The 23,106-nt window shown below is 39.4% G+C and overlaps 1 protein-coding gene and 1 long non-coding RNA gene across 33 annotated transcripts in view; one reads left to right on the top strand and one right to left on the bottom strand.

Moving 5' to 3' along the window:
• The window catches only part of LOC129532676 (uncharacterized), a 38,506-nt gene that overhangs the window by 6,819 nt on the left and 8,581 nt on the right, over positions 1-23,106 (top strand). The window lies entirely within an intron of this gene.
• NEK11 (NIMA related kinase 11) overlaps positions 4,577-23,106 on the bottom strand; it is a 323,672-nt gene continuing 305,142 nt past the window's right edge. For all 32 annotated transcript variants that reach the window (XM_063704183.1, XM_063704186.1, XM_063704189.1 and 29 more), the window contains one exon: positions 4,577-5,491. In XM_063704183.1, the coding sequence (XP_063560253.1) occupies positions 5,272-5,491 (220 nt within the window). In that variant the 3' untranslated portion in view covers positions 4,577-5,271. The remainder of the gene's footprint in view (positions 5,492-23,106) is intronic.

Genomic DNA, 23,106 nt, shown 5'->3' with positions numbered 1-23,106 from the left:
TCATGCGTGTAATCCCAGCACTTTGGGAGGCTGCGGCAGGTGGATCACCTGAGGTCAGGAGTTCAAGACCAGCCTGGCCAACGTGGTGAAACCCTGGCTATACTAAAAGTACAAAAAATAATAGCCAGGTGTGGTAGCACTTGCCTGTAATCCCAGCTACTCAGGAGGCTGAGGCAGGTGAATCGCTTGAACCCGGGAGGCGGAGGTTGTGGTGAGCCGAGATCACACCACTCCACTTTAGCCTGGGCAACAGAATGAGACTCTGTCTCAAAAATAAACAAATAAATGAAATAAAAAAGAAAATATTCCTATTGGTGTCAAGTTTTCAATTCTGTATAAATGTTAATAATGTGGTACTCCTAGTGAATATTTGTGTATTATTTTATAATGTATATTTGTTGAACCAAATTTCTGAACTTCCTTCTAAAGTTAAGGAAAAAACTTGAGCATCCTAAGATTTCTGGCAATGATGAACACTGGCGTTGCAGATTCATGAAGTGGGTTGAGGCACTGAAAGAAAGCAAGGCTGGTCTGGAGAGTCCACTGACTTGCCTTCCAGAGCTGTCTTCCTCATGGTTCTGTCAGCTCTTAGCTGGCTCTCAGCTAATTTCTTGTCAAGTGCTAGCTGAAAATGGCTAAAAGTGTTTATCTTTCAGGGTGCATTTGTATGGTAATTATAGAAGCCTAGAAACCTAAGGAAGTCTTCAGGGATGAATCTCCAATGGTGGAAGATGAGGTAGCTTGATAATACATTTAATGACTTTTTTTCCTCAAAGTTGAAAACATTTTATGGCATTTAAAGCACTTCTACACATTAGGCTGAATCACAGTGGCAATTTCATGTGATTCAACCTATTGTATGATTTATTCTTTACAGCAATCTTCAGACACAGGCAGGAAACAGATTCAGGGGAAATCACTTAGTTGCTTTAGATCACACAGTAAATGGTAAGAGTAGGCCTGGAATCCAAGTCATCTGCTATCAAGTTCAATTTTTTTCCTTACACAGGTGTGGCAGAAGTACTTTAAAACATTTTTTTTTGCTCTGTGTCCACCCGTGCCTCTCCCCTTCCCCCAGCCCCACACTTTCTCCTTCTCTTTGCCTGTTTCTGTTTATCACCTTAGTGGCCTGGCCCCATTCCCTTCTGATACACTAGCTAGTGAACCCATCATCTTGAAAGAGGAATGTGGTATACTTCCCCCTGTTGAGCTACTGCTTAATTTGTCAGCCTCCTTTACTCTGAGCCCACTGTGATGGCTGGACTCTTAAAATATACCTAGGGCTTTGCTCCAACTTCAGCCCCAAAGACATTAAATAATTAACTTCCAGCACTCTCCTTTGTGTGCTTTATCTCTGCATCACCCAAAATAGCTGGTGGCATTTCCTCTGTATAAATAGAAAGCAGAAAGGTCAATTGGCATTTTTGAAATATATATGTATATATATATATATTTTTTTTACAAAGCAGCAAGCTAGCAGGGTCCCTTTATATGCTCATACCTGTGACTGTTTCATAACAAGAAACTTCCTAGTTTAACTCCTTAGTCAATTTCCCCCACCATCTTGCAGTTGGATCGTTACTAATACAATTTGAAGTGGTTCAAAATTAAGACTGAGTACAGCTGAAAGAGAAAGCATTTTTTCAATGGTGATAAGTAAAAGATTTAACATTCAAGTAATGTTAAATCTTGTTCCCCACTCCCACCCCAGTGAACCAAGTGAAAGTAAACTTGAGTGAGCTTCTCTTTAGAGGCATGGAGCTACAATTCAAAATGATATTTCTTCCTAGCTCTTTTTTCTTTTGAGCCTGATGAAGTGCATAACACAAATCCCTGGAGAGTAAGCTGTTTTTAGTCTGCACCTGTCTTCTAAGAACCATGTTCTGAAATGCAAGATAGGAATGTGAATCTGTTTGTGAAAGAAACTATTTGAAAATCTAGCTATTTCCTCTTAGGACCCAACACACAAGTTTTGTTCTGTTCTAATGTTATAAAAACCATCGACAAGAAGATTGGGCAATTTTTATTAACTGGGGTAATATTATGGTCCCCGCTCTTCCAGTCATATTTGCAATCTGGTTGGTCACAAAAGGGCATGTGAGCTCTGGGGAGCATTTTCTGGGGTGAGGTCTCTTCCCTGTTAATGTGATGGCAATTTGCATGCCTGCTGTCAGCAGCAGTGTGGTCACATGCCCCCATCATCCTAGGTTTCCCAGGGCAAACCTGATTTTCAGTGTTCTACCATGGCAACAACCACGGGTCGTAGATTTTGACCTGGGAAACACACTCAAGTTCCAAATTCTGAAAAGTCTCAGATCCCACCTCCAGAAGCAGTATTTGAGGTCTGCTTTTCCTGCTGCAGACACAGGGGCTGTGAGAGCACAGACATGCTCCTGACCCCCAGCCTCCCAGCCAGGAATAATTCTCCAGTATGCATGGAGGGAGGGTGAGAATGGGCATCGTTAGCTTTGGGAAGAGGCAGAATGAAGATTTGTGCAGCCCTCAAAACCTCTCTATAGTGTAAGGGAGTTGTGGGAACTCAGAAGAGTGATGTTCATAACCCTTGAGCACTAGAGAAATTGTGGGTTCACCTGGGTGGTTCCTTTGGTTGCTGGGCAGGGATAGAAGTGAAGCCACAGGATAGTGTTAGGGCACAGTGGCCATGCCCCTTTGTCCTTAAAATAAGCCCACTAAGTTCTCTCAAGTTATTCACACTGACTCCCCTACCACTCCACCCCAATCACTACATGCTTATATTCGCTGTGAAGCATTTGAAGTCTTTGGACCCTTCTTGGAAGTCCTCATACCACCTTCCAAGATGTGAGATTAATTAAGCCCCCAATTAAGAGCAGCCAAAACACTGTTCCAAAAAGAGGGAAGGGGAGAAGAGAGACAACAGAAAGAAAGGTCTTGAACAATTGTTCTGTGTGGTACCAGTGGCACTGGCACCACCTGGAAACATGTTAGAAACCGTGACCTCTTGAATCAGAAATGCTGGTGATGGAATCCACCAATCTATGCTTCAACAAGCACTCCAGGTGATTCGAATGCATGCTCAAATGTGGGAATCACTGGTCTAAAAGAGTGCATCATGCAGGAAGCACAGCACCACTGAAAACAAGTTAGTAAGATAAAGAAACTCTCTTAGTTTCCTCAGTCATCAGCAGGAGGCTGAAAAGTGAATAACAGTACTGTGGGCATCAAATTCACCCAGACAGTTCTGAAACAATAGATATGTTTTAGCCCCTTATCTTCCCAGAGAAGGGAGTGGGGTGGGTCTTGGTATTGACAAAGATTATCTCCTCGACCAAACTTTAGACAGGCTCTTTTGAGCCCTCTTTTTTATGAGGCCTCATTCTTGGCTCTGTCTTCAGCCTGCCAAACCCAGTTTTAGCAAGAATTCTGGTAAAGTCAGTTTATTGAGAATACCCCACATTTGATAGCTGATCACCCTCAGTATCTGATCAAATTCCTCATCACCTGCCCTCAATCTCTGATGACCCTGGCCTTCCTCCAGTGGGAATCTTAAGTCAGTTTAGCAGGAATCTCCCTGCTATGGTGTGAATATTTGCCTGCTCCAAAACTTATGTTGAAATTTGATCCCCAAAGTGGTGATGTTGGGAGGTGGGGCCTAGTGGAAAATGTTTGGATTATGGGGGAGCACCCTCAAAAATAGCTTGCTACTGCTCTGGAGTTCTTGCTCTCTAGGCTGGATTGTTTCTTGAAGGAATGGATTATTTCCCCAAAGGGTGGGTGTTATAATGCCAGGACACCCCTCAGGTTTCTCTATCTTCCTACTTGTCCACTTCCCCTTCATTGCCGTGTTGTGATGGAACACAACAGCTTTTGCCAGAAGCCAGGGCCATGCCGTTGAACTTCTCAGCCTACAAAACCGTGAGCTACATAAACTTCTTTTCTTTATAAATTACTCAGCTTCTGGTATTCTTTTATGGCAACACTAAACAGATGAATACAACCCCCAACCTTTGAATACTCCTTTTAGAAATTTTCCATCCACCAAGGCCCGTATCCTGCTAATTGGCTATTAATCTCTAGTTTTCTTTGCTTCAGCAAAGAAACTTCAGAGTTGAGCCCAATGCCTCTCCCATATTGCAATATTGTTGATACCTATCAAAATAGTCCTGATTACAGTCTTTTTGCCATTTCAATAAGTGTCAGAATAATTTTTTCATTCATAGTATATTTAAATGTGTCTATGTTTAAAAAGCTTCACAAGCAAATCTAATATAGTTCCATGGTTGAAAATTCTGATAGACACTGGTTAAGAGTATGGATTCTGGAATGAGACAGACCTAGTTTCAAATGCCAACTCTGCTTCTTGCAGCTGAGTGACTAAGCAAATTACCTAACCTGAGCATCTCTCTTTCTCTGTTGTCTCTCTCTCTCTCTTTCTCTCTCTTTCACTCTATCTCTCTCAAGTTAGTGAAAAGATCCAATGAAGGCCCTTAAACTACTAAGCACAGTACTAGTACCCAACAGGCACCAAATTAACCAAATATTACTGGCTCTAAGTAATAATTATCAAAGGATGGATATGTTACATTCAATAAGAAAGTTTTACATAAGGAAAAGATAAAATAGGTGATTTATTTTGTAACTGTGAAAACTATGTTTATTTTGAATACAAATCTTGAATTATCTATGGATGAGTTTGAAATAAATCATAGAAGAGAATCACTTGTTGGATTTTTAATCCAGGTCCTTGTGTGTGTATGAAATACACACATATCTTCCTTGTTAGTCATGGAAGGGCAAAAGTGGACCAAAAACAGGTCAGCTAAGACAGGCATGTCTGGCTTCTGGGCTGTAGCTCAGCATGTTGTAGGCCAGAGTCCAGTGACCTTCACTGGCAGGCTGCCCACAGTCCACGAGACCCTAGGCAGTCAGGCACTGAGCTCTGTCCTCCAGCTGAAAATAATGAAGAGCACACGGCTTCTCCCCGGTCATCGTCAGGGTGACTCAATCCTGCTGGAAGCCCCGAGGGCGCACATGAGAGAAATGCTTTTCAAGGGAGCCAAATTTGATCTATAAGCTTATCTCAGGGTAAGTCCAAATAACACTTATGACTCCAAGCATAGGCAGCCATGCTTACTACTCTCTAAAGAAGCCAGTACTTCTGATGAGGAATTGAAAGTCAAGATGGGAGCTCTGCTTTTGTATCCATTCCCCATAATAGAGTTCAGCTTATATGTTAAATGAATTTTCACATAAATTTGTCCACTTGAACTTCTGCTTCTTTTTGATAGTTGCCTAGAGATGGTTCTGGAGAGTAGGTTCTTTTCCCATCGTGATCAGCAACTGCTCTTCAAAGTACAGGAGCTGGTCCACTTCAAAACAGTCGCTGGCTCGAGGCACCACTTTTTCCAAACACTCGCGGATCTCTGCTTCGCTAGCATTCTGATGCCTTGCTCTCTTGAGGTAATTATAGACCTCTTCAAATACTTCTGTCCCCAGCTTCTGCATGGCTGATCTGTCAAAAAAGTTACAAAAGATTACAAAGAGTTACACATTAAGATCACCTGCAGGAAAATGTGCTTTTAAATCATTGATTTTACAAACATTGTCATTCTGGGATTTAGAAAAAAAGGGGGAAGAAAAGGCACAATATCTCCACCCTAAACATTTGACAGTATTCAACAAATAATGCCTCAATGTCTATTATGTGCCAGGTACCCTTCAAGGAACTGGGAATATAGCAGTAAACAAGTTAGGCAAAGTCCTGCCCTTGTGTGTGTGTATATATATAATACACAGATATACACACAGATGTGTTTATATAAACGTATATATGTTTATATATGTGTATATATATATATACACACACATATATATATGTGTGTGTATATATATACACATATACACATATCAGATGGTTCTAAGTGCAATGAAGAAAAAGCAGGGTGAGGCGGACAGGAAAATCCTTCTGAGGAAGTGTCATTTGAGCAAAAGCTCTCAGGAAGTAAGACAAATACTAGGGGCAAAAGAATTTGGGCCCTAAGGCTAAAACATATTGGAAAAATAACAAGAAAGCTATTGTGGCTGGAGTTAGTAGAACAAAGGGAAACAGGATGGTGGGATATAAAATGCAGAAATAGTTAATAATAACAAAATAATAATGAGGAGGAGGAGGAGGAAAATGAGGGGGAGAATAGTTTTATTTGCCACTTGCCAGGTCCTTTTCTACTCACTTTGCCCTTTCAATCACACTTAACCTTTACAACAGCTGTACGAAGGAGGCAATTTTTTAAATCCCTATTTTACAGATGAAGAAACTGAGGCTTAAAAGGGGTAAAGTTATTTGGCCAAGTTTCCACCAAGGCCAACATTCATTTTTTCCACACTTCCAGTGTTTGTCCATATGTCAACATAATCTTTATGTTATAATCATATTGCCATATCTAGTATGTTTATTTCACCGTTGACTATTTTCCTCTATCTCCAGAAAGGGTCACAAACTAAAGACCTATGGGCAACATTTGGTCCATAACATGTTTTGTTTTTCAATACCATGTTTTATCTTCCTTTATTATTTTTAAATGTTTTAATGTGAATGTCTTTATGTGGGGCCTGCAAGCACTCTGTACTCTGCATTTTCTGACTGTCTTTGACCTACCTCCCCTATCTTTTATCATCTTATAGCAGGCTCCTTCTCGTAGTTCTTCTACCCACTTAACTCAAGGGCATTCAAGTTGGTGGATTTTGTTTTGCGGTTCTTCACGGTTGTCGTTTTTAATGGCTCCATATTGTTCCACTGAATTTATGTGCCAATATTTACTCCATTTTCCCTTCACCAAACAATGAGCTTTTTTTTTGCTCCTTTTCACTATAACATAGTGTGAATACCTCATCTTTAGATATTAAGCTTTTTCATTTTAGGGGAATATTTTATGACATCAAATTTTTAGGAGTTGGGCTATTATGTGTGTGTTCACTCTAAAAATTTATATGTGTACTTATGGTTTCTGCACTTTTCTCTGAAGAACAGAGAAAAGAGTAAATATATGTTGTGCTTGATTAAATGATAAAAATGTTATGGGAATGAGATTATTAGGTCAAAGTGTATAAATATTTGTGTGACTTTAACTTGAAGAAATATTACTTTTTCTTCATTTCAATGGATTTGGTAAAAAGAAAAACCAGGATGTGTATTTTTTTTTTTTTTTTGGAGACGAAGTCTCTGCACTGGTGTGATCTCAGCTCACTGCATCCTCTGCCTCCCAGGTTCAAGCAATTCTCCTGCCTCAGCCTCCCGAGTAGCTGGGATTACAGGTGCCTGCCACCACGCCTGGCTAATTTTTGTAACTTTGGTACAGATGGGATTTCACCATGTTGGCCAGGCTGGTCTCGAATTCCTGACCTCAGGTGATCCCAAAGTGCTGGCATTACAGGCCCACCTTGGCCTCCCAAAGTGCTGGGATTACAGGCCCACCTTGGCCTCCCAAAGTGCTGGGATTACAGGCCCACCTTGGCCTCCCAAAGTGCTGGGATTACAGGTGTGAGCCACCGTGTCTGGCCTTTTTTGACAATTTTTGAAGCATTAATGCTTAACAGTAATGATGGTAATGTTGATAATAACATTGGAGACATTAGTCACAGACTCATTCATTTTATAAGCTTTTATTGTTCAGTGTTATTCAAGCTTGTAATCTCTAAATCATAGGATATGTGTTACATATTGTGGCCTATAAAGAGATGAATAGGTAATTCTTCTAGCTCTGGTTTAAAGGCTGGTCATGACAATGCAAGACATAAATTTTTAATTTTAACTAACATTTCTATAGCCCTTTAGAGCTTGCAAAGTGCTTTTGCATTCATTATTTCAAATGCTCCTTATGAACTAAGCAATTCATTGAACATTTGTCTTCATTTTACAGATGAGAATAAGCAGGTTTTTAGTAGCCTTTCACAAGCTCACACAGTTAGTGTGGTAGAGTTTGGACTCAAATGCTGATCTTGAAACACCAGATGCTGGAGAAACCAGCAGCCCTAGGCTCCACAATAAGTTTCCCACCTTCTGTCATGAGATTGTCAGGACTGATTCCAGCATGCCTAACATCCCTAGTCACCTCAGTCACCCCCCAAAATCCAGGTGTTTCTTTTGCTGACATCTACCAAACCCTGGTCATTCTCTTCATACACTGATTACTTCAGTGACTAGCCCACTCTTTCTTCTACCTTGTACTCCTATCATCATTCTTAACTTCTGTATTCTTGCTGTCTCTGGTTTTGAACTGCCTCACATTCAGCCATCATTTCTTTTACCCTACCTGAGTTGCCCATTCCCATGATCATATCAATTGACCTCATCAGTGCCAATGACTACATGACCTCTGAAATTGATTTCAAGCCTCCTACTCTCTAATCATCCCCTCAATGCCCTCCCACCATACTTACCAGCTAATCTTCCACTTCATGGTGCCCTTCACTTCGACTCTACCCCCATGATAATAATTACTCACTTCTTTTGTAACCTCATATACTCACTCCCCACCTACCTCCTCACAGTTAATTTCATGGCCCATCATCATAACCATTATCTCACAAATACCTTTGACTTTTTTCACCCCTTTCCCTTTGTTTGGCAAAGACCTAATGGTTAAACTCAGTCGTATACCTACTCCATGGCTGTACCCAAACAAGAGAATATTTATGGAGAAAAGCATCCAAATATACCAAGTCTCTCATTTAAGATGATAATCTTGATTCAGAATGGCACTGAGCACTGCCCAATGATCTTACCGTATTTCCCCAGTATGTTTATTTTCCTCCCAAAATGACTATTTCAAATGTTTTCCTTTATTCTTTTAAAAAATATTTTATTTTTGATTTTTAAATTTTATTGTGTATATTTGAGGTTTACAACATGATGTTTTGGGATACATATAGATAATAAAATGGTTACTATAGTGAAGCAGATTAACATATCTATGACCTCACATAGTTACTTTTTTATGACAAGAACAGCTAAAATCTACTTATTTAACAAAAATTCCCAATACAATATAATTTTATTAATTTTAGTCCTCATATTGCACATTAGATCTCTAGACTTGTCCATCCTACGTATCTACTGTTTTGTATCCTTTGACCTACATTCCCTCATTTCCTCTCCCCTACCAACCCTGCCTGAGGTAACCATTGTTTCATTCTCTATCTCGGTGTACTTGAGCTCTTTTTTTTTTTAAATATTCCATATATAATTGAGGTCATGCAATATTTTTATTCCTATGTCTGGCTATTTTTCACTTAGCATAATGTCCTCCAGGTCTATCCATGTTATGGCAAATGACAGGATATCCTTTTATAAGGCTGAATAATATTCCATTGTATATATATGCCACACTTTCTTTATCCACTTCTCCATTGATAGACATTTAGATTATTTCCATATCTTGGCTATTGTGAACAATGTTGGAATGAGCATGGGAGATATCTTTATGAGGTGGTATTTTCTTCTCCTTTGGGTATATACCCAGAAGAGGGATTGCTGGGTCATTGGTAGTTATACTTTTAATTTCTTTAGGAACCTCTATATTGTTTTCCATAGTGGCTGTACCAGTCTACTGTCCCCCAGCAGTATATATTAGGGTTCTCTTTTCTCCACACCAACATTTGTTATTTCTTCTTTTTGATAACAGACATTCTTAGGGGTGTGAGGTGATATTTCATAGGTTTTAATTTGCATTTTCCTAATGATTAGTGACCCTGAGCACCTTTTCATATATCCGTTGGCCATTTTTATGTCATCTTTGGAGAGATATCTGTTCAGGTCCTCTGCCCATTTTAAAAATTGAATTATTTGGTTTTTTGCAGTTAAGTTGTAAGAGTTTTTATAAATTTTGGATATTAACCACTTATTAGGTATGTGGTTTGCAAATATTTTTTCCCAGTCTGTAGGTTGTCTTTTCCTTTGTTAATTGTTTCCTTTGCTGTGTAGAATCTTTTTAGTTTTATGTACTCCCATTAATTTATTTTTGCAAAAGATCAGAATAAAAATAAATAGGGAATAAAAAACATAGAAAAAAATTAATCAAACCAAGAGTTGGTCATTTGAAAAACAAAACACAATTGACAAAGCCCTAGCTAGACTAACTATGAAAAAAAGAAAAGATGCAAATAATAAATCAAATCAGAAATAAAAGTGGAGACATTACAACAGATGCATCAGAAATAAAAAAGGATTATAAGGGACTGATATAGTTTGGATATCTGTCCCTGTGCAAATCTCATGTTGAATTGTAATCTCCACTGTTGGCACTGGGGCCTGGTGGTAGGTGTTTGGGTCTTGGGAGCTGTTCCCTCATGGCTTGGTGCTGTCCTTGTGATAGGGAATGAATTCTCACAAGATCTGGTTATTCTAAAGTGTGGCACCTCTCCCCTCCCCACTCTCTCTCTTGCTTTTGCTATGTTACATGCCTGCTCCCACTTCCCCTTCTGCCATGAGTAAAAGCTCCCTGAGGCCTTCCCAGAAGCCAAGCAGATGTTGGTGCTATGCTTGTACAGGCTGGAAAACCATAAGCCAATTAAACTACTTTCTTTATAAATTACCCAGTCTCAGATATTTCTTTATAGCAATGCAACAAATAGCCTAATACAGAAAATTGATACCAAGGAGAGGGGCATTGCTATAAAGATTCCTGAAAGTGTGGAAGCAGCTTTGGAACCTGGGTAATGGGCAGAAATTGGAAGAATTCAGATGGCTCAGAAGAAGACAGGAAGATGAGGAAAAGTTTAGAACTTCTTAGAGACTGGTTCAATGGTTGTGACCAAAATGCTGATAGTGATATGAACAGTGACTTCACAGGCTGACAAGGTGTCAGATGGAAATGAGGAACTTATTGGGAACTGGAGCAAAGGTCACAGGTGTTATGCCTTAGCAAAGAGCTTAGCTGCATTCTATCTATGCCCTAGGGATCTGTGGAAGTTTGAACTTCAAAGTGATGATTGAGGGTATCTGGTGGAAGAAATTTCTAAGCAGCAAAGCCTTCAAGATGTGTCCTGGCTGCTTCTAACAACCTATGTCCAGATATTGGAGCAAAGAAATGACAAAATTTGGAATTTATATTTAAAAGGGAAGGAGAGCATAAAAGTTTGGAAAATTTGCAGCCTAGCCATGTGACAAAGAAAGAAAAAGCTTTTTTGGGGGAGAGAAATTCAAGCAGGCTATGGAGCAACCACCTGCTAGAGATATTTGCATACCTAAAAGTGGGTTAAGTGTAAATATCCAGACAATGAGGAAGAGGCCTCAAAGGCATTTCAGTGATATTCATGGCAGCCCCTCCCATGACAGGCCCAGAGGCTTAGGAGGGAAGAATGGGTTCAGGAGCCAGGCTCAGGGACCCAGTGCCCTGCACAGCCTCGGGACACTGCTCCTCACATCCCAGCTGCTCTGGTTTCAGCCTTGGTTCAAAGAGGTCCAGCTTAGGCCAGAGCTCCAGAGGGTGCAAGCCATAAGCTCTGGCAGCTTCTACATGGTGTTAAGCCTGCAGGTGCACAGAATGCAAGAGTGAAAGTGGCTTGGAAGCATCTTCCTAGGTTTCAGAGAATGTATGCAAAAGCCTGGTGTTCAGACAGAAGCCTGCTGCTGGGGTGAAGCCCTCACAGAGATACTCTACTAGGGCAGTGTGGAAGGAGAATGTAAGGTTGGACCCTCACCCTAGTTCTCAGCCAATGACTTCACCTGTTTTCTCAAATGGAAAACCAAAACAATCACATAAACATTCCATTTTCTCAGTATTCAAACTGCCCACTTATTTGGATCGGTAACTATATACTTGGCCTCCTCTTCTGTGCCTAATTAAGGGATCCTCCCTGCTCCTATCAAAGACAAAACTCTACCTGAGTGCTCTGGATCCTGGCCTCTGTCACCATCACAGTGACATTCCCTCCTGCAGTCATCTTCTCTCTTTACCTCACAATCACTTTCTACCTGTACTGGATCATTCCTGTTAGGGTACACACATGACCTGCTATATCTTCTCCTAAACAATAAAACCTCCTTTAACCTCCACATCCCCCAAGGCTCATCCCCTTCTCAACCCATCACTTTGATCTCTATTCCCAACAAAACTTCTTGAAAGAGTTATGTTTGTTGCTTTTTTACTGCACTCTTTCTGAATCCACTCCTCTTCAGTCTTGGCCCTCTCTTTTTCCCTGAAACTACTCTCACTATGGTATCAATGACTTTCATATGGCCAATTCCCCTGGTCACTTCTTTGTATACATATATTTTTTCTTTTTTAAAAATTGAGGTAAAAGTCATTTATCATAAAATTCCTATTGTGTATAAATTGGCCAGCCTGAAGTATTTTGTTATAGTATCAGAATGGAGTAAAATACTTAAATTTTCTATGTCTTCGGTTTCTTATATTTAAGTGGGGATTTCATACACAGACATACATGCATACATATACACACACACACACCTCTTATCATGCTAGGTATTATTTTACTATCATGTACGTTATTGTTGCTTTCTCGGTGAATTGCATAGCAATCCTATTTCTGTTAAACTGGAAGCCTCAAACAATTTTGTAGCTCTATCTTGGTTAAGATACTATTTTAGATTTTTTAACTTCTCTGGATGAATTTGAAAAAAAAAAAAAGACACCAGGAGACTAGTGACACAGTGGGAGTGAAAAACATGTAATTTCTTAGAAATAATCATGAAAACCTGGTTTACCAGAAAGCCTTAAGAGAACACAGGCATAGTTTAAGGAAACCCTGAAAATGATTTTGTGGAATGTAAGAAATCCCTGCACATCAAATATGTGTGAGTCACTGCAGGAATGGAATTGTACAATGTATTTTACCTTTAATATTGTCATTTCAACAATCATTTGGTGCTAATGAGCATCCGGAATCTTCATTAAGGATACATTTTACAGAAAGAGGTTTAAAATTCTCCATGTGTAGTGTTTCAAATGGCTGTCTCTGAATCAGGTGGGCAAAGACAGAACAGCTCTCTCTCCAGAAGCAGGCAGGTGAACTGGTAGAGGCTTCCATAGCCTGCAGCGTGCCCAGATAGAGCACATGCCTTGAAGTCCTCTTTCTGTCAATGGCACTTCCCTCTTTCTCAGTTCACTCTGGGCAGGATCTTGAGTGCAAATGTTGGTTTAATATACTGTTAAAAACCATTTCTAAAAGGATTATTTTAATTGTGACTTAAATACCCACCATCATTCATAATTATAGTAAATGTAAATGGACTAGACTCACTGACTGAAAAACAAAATCCAGCTAGGTGTTGTTACAAGAAATATACCCATAAGATGACGGCATTGAAAGATTGAAAGTAAAATAATTTTTGACAAAGCTACCAGGCAAATAATAACCAAAAGAAATCTAGGGTAGCCATATTAATATGATAAAAATACATTTTAAGTTAAAAAAGCATTATTAGAGATAAAGTCACTACATAATAATTCAATTCAGAAGAAAAAAAGAATTCTAAATGAGCATGCATCTAATAAAACAGAATCAAAATACATAAAGGACTACAAAGAGAAACTGTCAGATATATTCTCACAATGTTGGATTTTAATATACCTTGCTCAGTTATTGATAAGTGAAGCATTCAAAATATTAGTAATGATAGAAAATATCTGAATAACATACTTAATAAGCTGAACTTAATAGATACACATAGAGCAAGACATTCTTCCCAGGCTCTCATGTAACATTTGCGAAAACTGACCATGTGCTAGACAATTTAAGCCTCAATAAATGCTGAATAATTGGTTTCATATAAAATCTAGTGTCTGACCACAATAAAATTGTTAGAAATCTGTAATAAAAATAAAGATTAAACATTTACACATGTGAGTAAATTTTAAAATAATACATTCTAAATAAATTACGGGTCAAAAACAAAATCAGTCATTCCATAAACAAACTCATTTTAGGCTGACAGAAAAGCTATAGGTGTTCTAGTCTTGGAATATTGCCGTGTAAATTTATTCTGATATTTGGAAAACACACTATATTAGTTCTGCAATGATGCATTTGAATTTTTAGATTCATAAATAGAAAATTCAATTTAAGAGGACTCTCTTGCTGTTATCTAAGATGTGAGAAGGGAGGGCAGTATTCTCTGTGCTGTTCAAATTAAAAGAGTTCCTATGTTTCCTTTTTCAAAGAGAGGGACATGGGGTGGCAGGAACTATTCCTTTAGTTAGTTGGGTATCTCAAATAAAAAGAATTTATATTTTCATTGTTTTCTATTTCTATGGTGCATTTCCTTTCTAAATTTTATCATTTTGTTCAAGAATCAAAAGCCTTTTAAGTTTTTTAGGGATCGTCAAACATCATTTTAGTCCAAATACTTCATTTACAGGTTGTTTTGCCCAAGATTGAATTGGCAGTTGGGGACAAATAGGGGACTAGAGTCCAGGTTTCAGGACTCTCAGGACAGTGCTCGTTGGGCTGGATAATGGTCCCTTGACACAGGAGTCCTGAAGGAAGGTTCCCTAATGTTCCAGAATTTGAACTGCTTGGGGTCACATCCCGAATACGTGTTTGGCTGACTCCCTTACTGATGAAAAACGATTAAACACCAAGAAAGCTCTTCTTCTCTCCCCTGCCCATTTCCTCCAAACTCAATCTCTCATCCTCCAAATTCCTTTATTACCTCTTCCTGTGCTTACCTTTCATTTATAAAAAAATACATTTTATCACATCTACTTATTTGCCCATCAATTATAGACTATGCTGTGTACCCTCTAATTATTTATCTCTATCTAATAAGGGCTCTAAAGAATACAGCCATAGCTGCTTAGTTTTATAAGGATAATATCTAAAATGTCCTCATATTTTAAATATTATTTTAATTTTGAATCCCATACTTACAGAAAAGTTACAGGAATAGTATCAAGAACTATTTTGTCCCTGAGTCTTTTGAGAATAAGTTGCTACCCCAATGTCCCCCACTCATACTTTGTGTGTATTTTCTACGAATAAAAACACTTCTACATAACCACAAAACTGCCACCAAAATCAGGAAATTCACATTAATAGATCTGATTCTGTTATCTTGTATATGGAAACATTCAGATTTCCCCCAATTGTCCAATAACACTGCCTGATAACAAAGCATTCAAAATAATCCATGAGTTCCATTTACTTGTCATGTCTCTTTAGTTTCCTTCAATGATCTGGATGCTAGAATGTCCCTCAATTTGCATTGCTCATGCCTTTGGGATTTACCAGCTCTTACCCTCTGGTCATCCATCCTTTTATGTATTAGCCTAAAGGATGACTTCAGGAGTAGTGTCTTTCATTATCTTGGGGTATTATTAGAGAGCTCCACCTACACCAGTTCAAGAAGGTTCTTACTGCTCTTGGGTAAAAACAAAGCCTTGATAGTAACAGGAGAGGGATCTTGCCACTTCCAGGTGCCTACTAATGATTCTTCCATGCAATCTGTTCCTGTTGTTCCTGTTTACTGTAAGAAACAAGGACTCCTCTTAGGGAAGGGAAGCAGCTTGTGAAGTGAGTTTCCAGAAGCTCAGAATACAATGCTTTGTCCCAAATATTTCCCTGTACCCCCACCATCACACTTTATAAATCCCACCGGTGAAGGGTACATTCACACAGCTGGAGAAATCACTTCTCAAAGCAGCTGTTAGCTTCTTAGGATAAGGTTCAGGGGCTGCAAAGATGAGCACAGTGAAAAGACCGAAGCCCCGTTAGACACTCTAAGTGCTGGCTGGGATTCTGCCACCAACTTTCTGGGTGGCACTGGGTGAGTGACTTCCACTTTTCAGAGCCTCAGTTACTTCATCTGCAATGTAGACTAACTGATTTCTAAGGATTCCTTCAGCTCTAAATGTTCAGATTCAATTATAAGTGAGAGCTCAGGAAGACATTCTTTGCTTATAGGTGATCGATAGTTATTTGTTGAAAAAATGAAGTAAAAAATGACTTAAAAGCCAGAAGAAAATAGACACTTTGTGAGTCATGAATTTCACTCTTTTTAAAAATAATATCTGAGTAAGCAAATTCTTTTTAAGGGCTTTCAATCATGAGTAATTCTTGCTCAGGGAAAGGAGGGGAAAATAGAAGAAAACTTGTTTTTCAAAGAGTCTGTTAAGTCCCAGGAATGTTTTGTTTTTATTTCATCTTTGGGATTCCCTCTTTTATTTTTTATGTATTTTTTAAATTGATAAAAAATATATATAACAAAATTTCTTCTTTTGAATGTACAGCTCTATGAGTTTTGATAAACTCATTCAGCCATCTAACTCACACCTCAACTGAGATACAGAGCAATTTCATCACACTCCAGAATTCCCTCATATCCTTTTGTAACCAAGTCCTCCCTCCACCCCTTGGTGATAACTGACCTGTTTTTGTTCCTTCAGTTTTGCCTTTTCCAGAATGTCATATGAATGGAATCATTCAGAATGTAGCTTTTAAAGAACTGGTGCCTTTCACTTAACATAGCATCTTTGAGATTCATCTAAACTGCTGGGTGTATTATAATTTGTTCCTTTTATTGCTGATCAGTGTTTCACTGTACGGATGTGCTGCAGTTGGTTTATCCATTCATAGCTGACAAATATTTGGGTTGTTCCTAGTTTTTGAAGATCGTGAATAAAGCTGCTATATGTATTCATATGTAGGTTTTTGTGTGGACATATATTTTCACTTGACTTGGATAAATACCTAGGAGTGGAATTTCTGGGTTGTATGGTAAGTGTATATTTAACTTTATAAGAAACTGCTTATTGCTTCTCAGCCGTTTGGCGAAGATCAAGTGTGAAGAAACCACTCAACTGTTTTCCAAAGCAGATGTTCCATTTTGCATTCCCACCAGCAGTGTATGACAGTCTTAGTTGCTCCATATCCTTGCCAGACTTAGTATTAAAAAAAAAAAACAAAAAACAGCTGGGCGCTGTGGCTCACGCCTGTAATCCCAACACTTTGGGAGGCCGAGGCCAGTGGATCACGAGGGCAGGAGATCAAGACCATCCTGGCCAATATGGTGAAACCCCGTCTCTACTAAAAATACAAAAATAAGCTGGGCATGGCGGCATGTGCCTGTAGTCCCAGCTACTCGGGAGGCTGAGGCAGGAGAATTGCTTGAACCCAGGAGGTGGAGGCTGCAGTGAGCCAAGATCGTGCCACTGCAGTGACCTGAGATCATGCCACTGCACTCCAGACTGGGTGACAGAGCAAGACTCTGTTTCAAAAAAAAAGAAAAAGAAAAAAAATTTATGCCAAGCACTTGATATCTATCTTTTAATGTGTTATTTACACAATCATATGAGGTATGCGATATAACTCCTGTTTCACAGTTGAAGAAACTGAGGCACAGATGTTAAGTATCTTAACCACTAAATGGCACTACATGGAGGTGGGGTTCAGATTGATTCTCACTCAGGCTTTCCTCCTAGCTAGCTGTGCAGTCTAGTCACTCAGTTCTCTAGGCCAGTCACTGTCTTCCTTTATAAATGAAGACATTAACTTCTGGAACAATTTGTAAGCTGATTTTTATTTTTATTTATTTATTTATTTATTTTTTAAATTTTATTATTATTATACTTTAAGTTTTAGGGTACATGTGCACAATGTGCAGGTTAGTTACATATGTATACATGTGCCATGCTGGTGTGCTGCACCCATTAACTCGTCATTTAGCATTAGGTATAGCTCCTAATGCTATCCCTCCCCCCTCCCCCCACCCCACAACAGTCCCCAGAGTGTGATGTTCCCCTTCCTGTGTCCATGTGTTCTCATTGTTCAATTCCCACCTATGAGTGAGAACATGTGGTGTTTGGTTTTTTGTCCTTGCGATAGTTTACTGAGAATGATGATTTCCAATTTCATCCATGTCCCTACAAAGGACACGGACTCATCATTTTTTATGGCTGCATAGTATTCCATGGTGTATATGTGCCACATTTTCTTAATCCAGTCTATCATTGTTGGACATTTGGGTGGGTTCCAAGTCTTTGCTATTGTGAATAGTGCCGCAATAAACATACATGTGCATGTGTCTTTATAGCAGCATGATTTATAGTCCTTTGGGTATATACCCAGTAATGGAATGGCTGGGTCAAATGGTATTTCTAGTTCTCGATGCCTGAGGAATCGCCACACTGACTTCCACAATGGTTGAACTAGTTTACAGTCCCACCAACAGTGTAAAAGTGTTCCTATTTCTCCATATCCTCTCCAGCACCTGTTGTTTCCTGACTTTTTAATGATCACCATTCTAACTGGTGTGAGATGGTATCTCATTGTGGTTTTGATTTGCATTTCTCTGATGGCCAGTGATGATGAGCATTTTTACATGTGTCTTTTGGCTGCATAAATGTCTTCTTTTGAGAAGTGTCTGTTCATATCCTTCGCCCACTTTTTGATGGGGTTGTTTGTTTTTTTCTTGTAAATTTGTTTGAGTTCATTGTAGATTCTGGATATTAGCCCTTTGTCAGATGAGTAAGTTGCAAAAATTTTCTCCTATTTTGTAGGTTGCCTGTTCACTCTGATGGTAGTTTCTTTTGCTGTGCAGAAGCTCTTTAGTTTAATGAGATCCCATTTGTCAATTTTGGCTTTTGTTGCCATTGCTTTTGGTGTTTTAGACATGAAGTCCTTGCCCATGCCTATGTCCTGAATGGTAATACCTAGGTTTTCTTCTAGGGTTTTTATGGTTTCAGGTCTAATGTTTAAGTCTTTAATCCATCTTGAATTAATTTTTGTATAAGGTTTCAGGAAGGGATCCAGTTTCAGCTTTCTACATATGGCTAGCCAGTTTTCCCAGCACCGTTTATGAAATAGGGAATTCTTTCTCCATTGCTTGTTTTTCTCAGGTTTGTCAAAGATCAGATAGTTGTAGATATGTGGCGTTATTTCTGAGGGCTCTGTTCTGTTCCATTGATCTATATCTCTGTTTTGGTACCAGTACCATGCTGTTTTGGTTACTGTAACCTTGTAGTATAGTTTGAAGTCAGGTAGCGTGATGCCTCCAGCTTTGTTCTTTTGGCTTAGGATTGACTTGGTGATGCGGGCTCTTTTTTGGTTCCATATGAACTTTAAAGTAGTTTTTTCCAATTCTGTGAAGAAAGTCATTGGTAGCTTGATGGGGATGGCATTGAATCTATAAATTACCTTGGGCAGCATGGCCGTTTTCATGATATTGATTCTTCCTACCCATGAGCATGGAATGTTCTTCCATTTCTTTGTATCCTCTTTTATTTCATTGAGCAGTGGTTTGTAGTTCTCCTTGAAGAGGTCCTTCACATCCCTTGTAAGTTGGATTCCTAGGTATTTTATTCTCTTTGAAGCAATTGTGAATGGGAGTTCACTCATGATTTGGCTCTCTGTTTGTCTGTTATTGATGTATAAGAATGCTTGTGATTTTTGCACATTGATTTTGTATCCTGAGACTTTGCTGAAGTTGCTTATCAGCTTAAGGAGATTTTGGGCTGAGACAATGGGGTTTTCTAGATATACAATCATGTCATCTGCAAACAGGGACAATTTGACTTCCTCTTTTCCTAATTGAATACCCTTTATTTCCTTCTCCTGCCTAATTGCCCTGGCCAGAACCACCAACACTATTTTGAATAGGAGTGGTGAGAGAGGGCATCCCTGTCTTGTGCCAGTTTTCAAAGGGAATGCTTCCAGTTTTTGCCCATTCAGTATGATATTGGCTGTGAGTTTGTCATAGATAGCTCTTATTATTTTGAGATATGTCCCATCAATACCTAATTTATTGAGAGTTTTTAGCATGAAGGTTGTTGAATTTTGTCAAAGGCCTTTTCTGCATCTATTGAGATAATCATGTGGTTTTTGTCTTTGGTTCCATTTATATGCTGGATTACATTTATTGATTTGCATATATTGAACCAGCCTTGCATCCCAGGGATGAAGCCCACTTGATCATGGTGGATAAGCTTTTTGATGTGCTGCTGGATTCAGTTTGCCAGTATTTTATTGAGGATTTTTGCATCAATGTTCATTAAGGATATTGGTCTAAAATTCTCTTTTTTGGTTGTGTCTCTGCCCGGCTTTGGTATCAGGATGATGCTGGCCTCATAAAATGAGTTAGGGAGGATTCTCTCTTTTTCTATTGATTGGAATAGTTTCAGAAGGAATGGTACCAGTTCCTCCTTGTACCTCTGGTAGAATTCGGCTGTGAATCCATCTGGTCCTGGACTCTTTTTGGTTGGTAAGTTATTGATTATTGCCACAATTTCAGCTCCTGTTATTGGTCTATTCAGATATTCAACTTCTTCCTGGTTTAGTCTTGGGAGGGTGTATGGGTCAAGGAATTTATCCATTTCTTCTAGATTTTCTAGTTTATTTGCATAGAGGTGTTTGTAGTATTCTCTGATGGTAGTTTGTATTTCTGTGGGATCAGTGGTGATATCCCCTTTATCATTTTTTATTGTGTCTATTTGATTCTTCTCTCTTTTTTTCTTTATTAATCTTGCTAGCGGTCTATCAATTTTGTTGATCCGTTCAGAAAAACCAGCTCTTGGATTCATTAATTTTTTGAAGGGTTTTTTGTGTCTCTATTTCCTTCAGTTCTGCTCTGATTTTAGTTATTTCTTGCCTTCTGCTAGCTTTTGAATGTGTTTGCTCTTGCTTTTCTAGTTCTTTTAATTGTGATGTTAGGGTGTCAAGTTTGGATCTTTCCTGCTTTCTCTTGTGGGCATTTAGTGCTAGAAATTTCCCTCTACACACTGCTTTGAATGTGTCCCAGAGATTCTGGTATGTTGTGTCTTTGTTCTCATTGGTTTCAAAGAACATCTTTATTTCTGCCTTCATTTCATTATATACCCAGTAGTCATTCAGGAGCAGGTTGTTCAGTTTCCATGTAGTTGAGCGGTTTTGAGTGAGTTTCTTAATCCTGAGTTCTAGTTTGATTGCACTGTGGTCTGAGAGACAGTTGTTATAATTTCTGTTCTTTTACATTTGCTGAGGAGAGCTTTACTTCCAAGTATGTGGTCAATTTTGGAATAGGTGTGGTGTGGTGCTGAAAAAAATGTATATTCTGTTGATCTGGGGTGGAGAGTTCTGTAGATGTCTATTAGGTCCGCTTGGTGCGGAGCTGAGTTCAATTCCTGCGTATCCTTGTTAACTTTCTGTCTCGTTGATCTGTCTAATGTTGACAGTGGGGTGTTAAAGTCTCCCATTATTATTGTGTGGGAGTCTAAGTCTCTTTGTAGGTCACTCAGGACTTGCTTTATGAATCTGGGTGCTCCTGTATTGGATGCACATATATTTAGGATAGTTAGCTCTTCTTGTTGAATTGATCCCTTTATCATTATGTAATGGCCTTCTTTGTCTCTTTTGATCTTTGTTGGTTTAAAGTCTGTTTTATCAGAGACTAGGATTGCAACCCCTGCCTTCTTTTGTTCTCCATTTGCTTGGTATATCTTCCTCCATCCTTTTATTTTGAGCCTATGTGTGTCTCAGCACATGAGATGGGTTTCCTGAATACAGCACACTGATGGGTCTTGACTCTTTATCCAATTTGCCAGTCTGTGTCTTTTAATTGGAGCATTTAGTCCATTTACATTTAAAGTTAATATTGTTATGTGTGAATTTGATCCTGTCATTATGATGTTAGCTGGTTATTTTGCTCGTTAGTTGATGCAGTTTCTTCCTAGCCTCGATGGTCTTTACATTTTGGCATGATTTTGCAGTGGCTGGTACCGGTTGTTCCTTTCCATGTTTAGTGCTTCCTTCAGGAGCTCTTTTAGGGGAGGCCTGGTGGTGACAAAATCTCTCAGCATTTGCTTGTCTGTAAAGTATTTTATTTCTCCTTCACTTATGAAGCTTGGTTTGGCTGGATATGAAATTCTGGGTTGAGAATTCTTTTCTTTAAGAATGTTGAATATTGGCCCCCACTCTCTTCTGGCTTGTAGAGTTTCTGCCGAGAGATCAGCTGGTAGTCTGATGGGCTTCCCTTTGTGGGTAACCCGACCTTTCTCTCTGGCTGCCCTCAACATTTTTTCCTTCATTTCAACTTTGGTGAATCTGACAATTATGTGTCTTGGAGTTGCTCTTCTCAAGGAGTATCGTTGTGGCATTCTCTGTATTTCCTGAATCTGAATGTTGGCCTGCCTTGCTAGATTGGGGAAGTTCTCTTGGATAATATCCTGCAGAGTGTTTTCCAACTTGGTTCCATTCTCCCCGTCACTTTCAGGTACACCAACCAGACGTAGATTTGGTCTTTTCACATAGTCCCATATTTCTTGGAGGCTTTGCTCGTTTCTTTTTGTTCTTTTTTCTCTAAACTTCCCTTCTCGCTTCATTTCATTCATTTCGTCTTCCATCACTGATACCCTTTCTTCCAGTCGATCGCATCGGCTCCTGAGGCTTCTGCATTCTTCACGTAGTTCTCGAGCCTTGGCTTTCAGCTCCATCAGCTCCTTTAAGCACTTCTCTGTATTGGTTATTCTAGTTATACATTCATCTAAATTTTTTTAAAGTTTTCAACTTCTTTGCCTTTGGTTTGAATTTCCTCCTGTAGCTTGGAGTAGTTTGATCGTCTGAAGCCTTCTTCTCTCAACTCGTCAAAGTCATTCTCCATCCAGCTTTGTTCTGTTGCTGGTGAGGAACTGCGTTCCTTTGGAGGAGGAGAGGCGCTCTGCTTTTTAGAGTTTCCAGTTTTTCTGCTCTGTTTTTTCCCCATCTTTGTGGTTTTATCTACCTTTGGACTTTGATGATGGTGATGTACAGATGGGTTTTTGGTGTGGATGTCCTTTCTGTTTGTTAGTTTTCCTTCTAACAGACAGGACCCTCAGCTGCAGGTCTGTTGGAGTTTGCTAGAGGTCCTTCCAGACCCTGTTTGCCTGGGTAACAGCAGCGGTGGCCGCAGAACAGCAGATTTTCATGAACCGCGAATGCTGCTGTCTGATCGTTCCTCTGGAAGTTTTGTCTCAGACGAGTACCTGGCCATGTGAGGTGTCAGTGTGCCCGTACTGGGGGGTGCCTCCCAGTTAGGCTGCTCAGGGGTCAGGGGTCAGGGACCCACTTGAGGAGGCAGTCTGCCCGTTCTCAGATCTCCAGCTGCATGCTGGGAGAACCACTGCTCTCTTCAAAGCTGTCAGACTGGGACATTTAATTCTG

The sequence above is a fragment of the Gorilla gorilla genome, chromosome 2 (assembly GCF_029281585.2).
Source record: "Gorilla gorilla gorilla isolate KB3781 chromosome 2, NHGRI_mGorGor1-v2.1_pri, whole genome shotgun sequence".
In the NCBI taxonomy this organism is placed as follows: Eukaryota; Metazoa; Chordata; class Mammalia; order Primates; family Hominidae; genus Gorilla; species Gorilla gorilla.
This window is presented reverse-complemented; position numbering and strand designations above follow the sequence as displayed.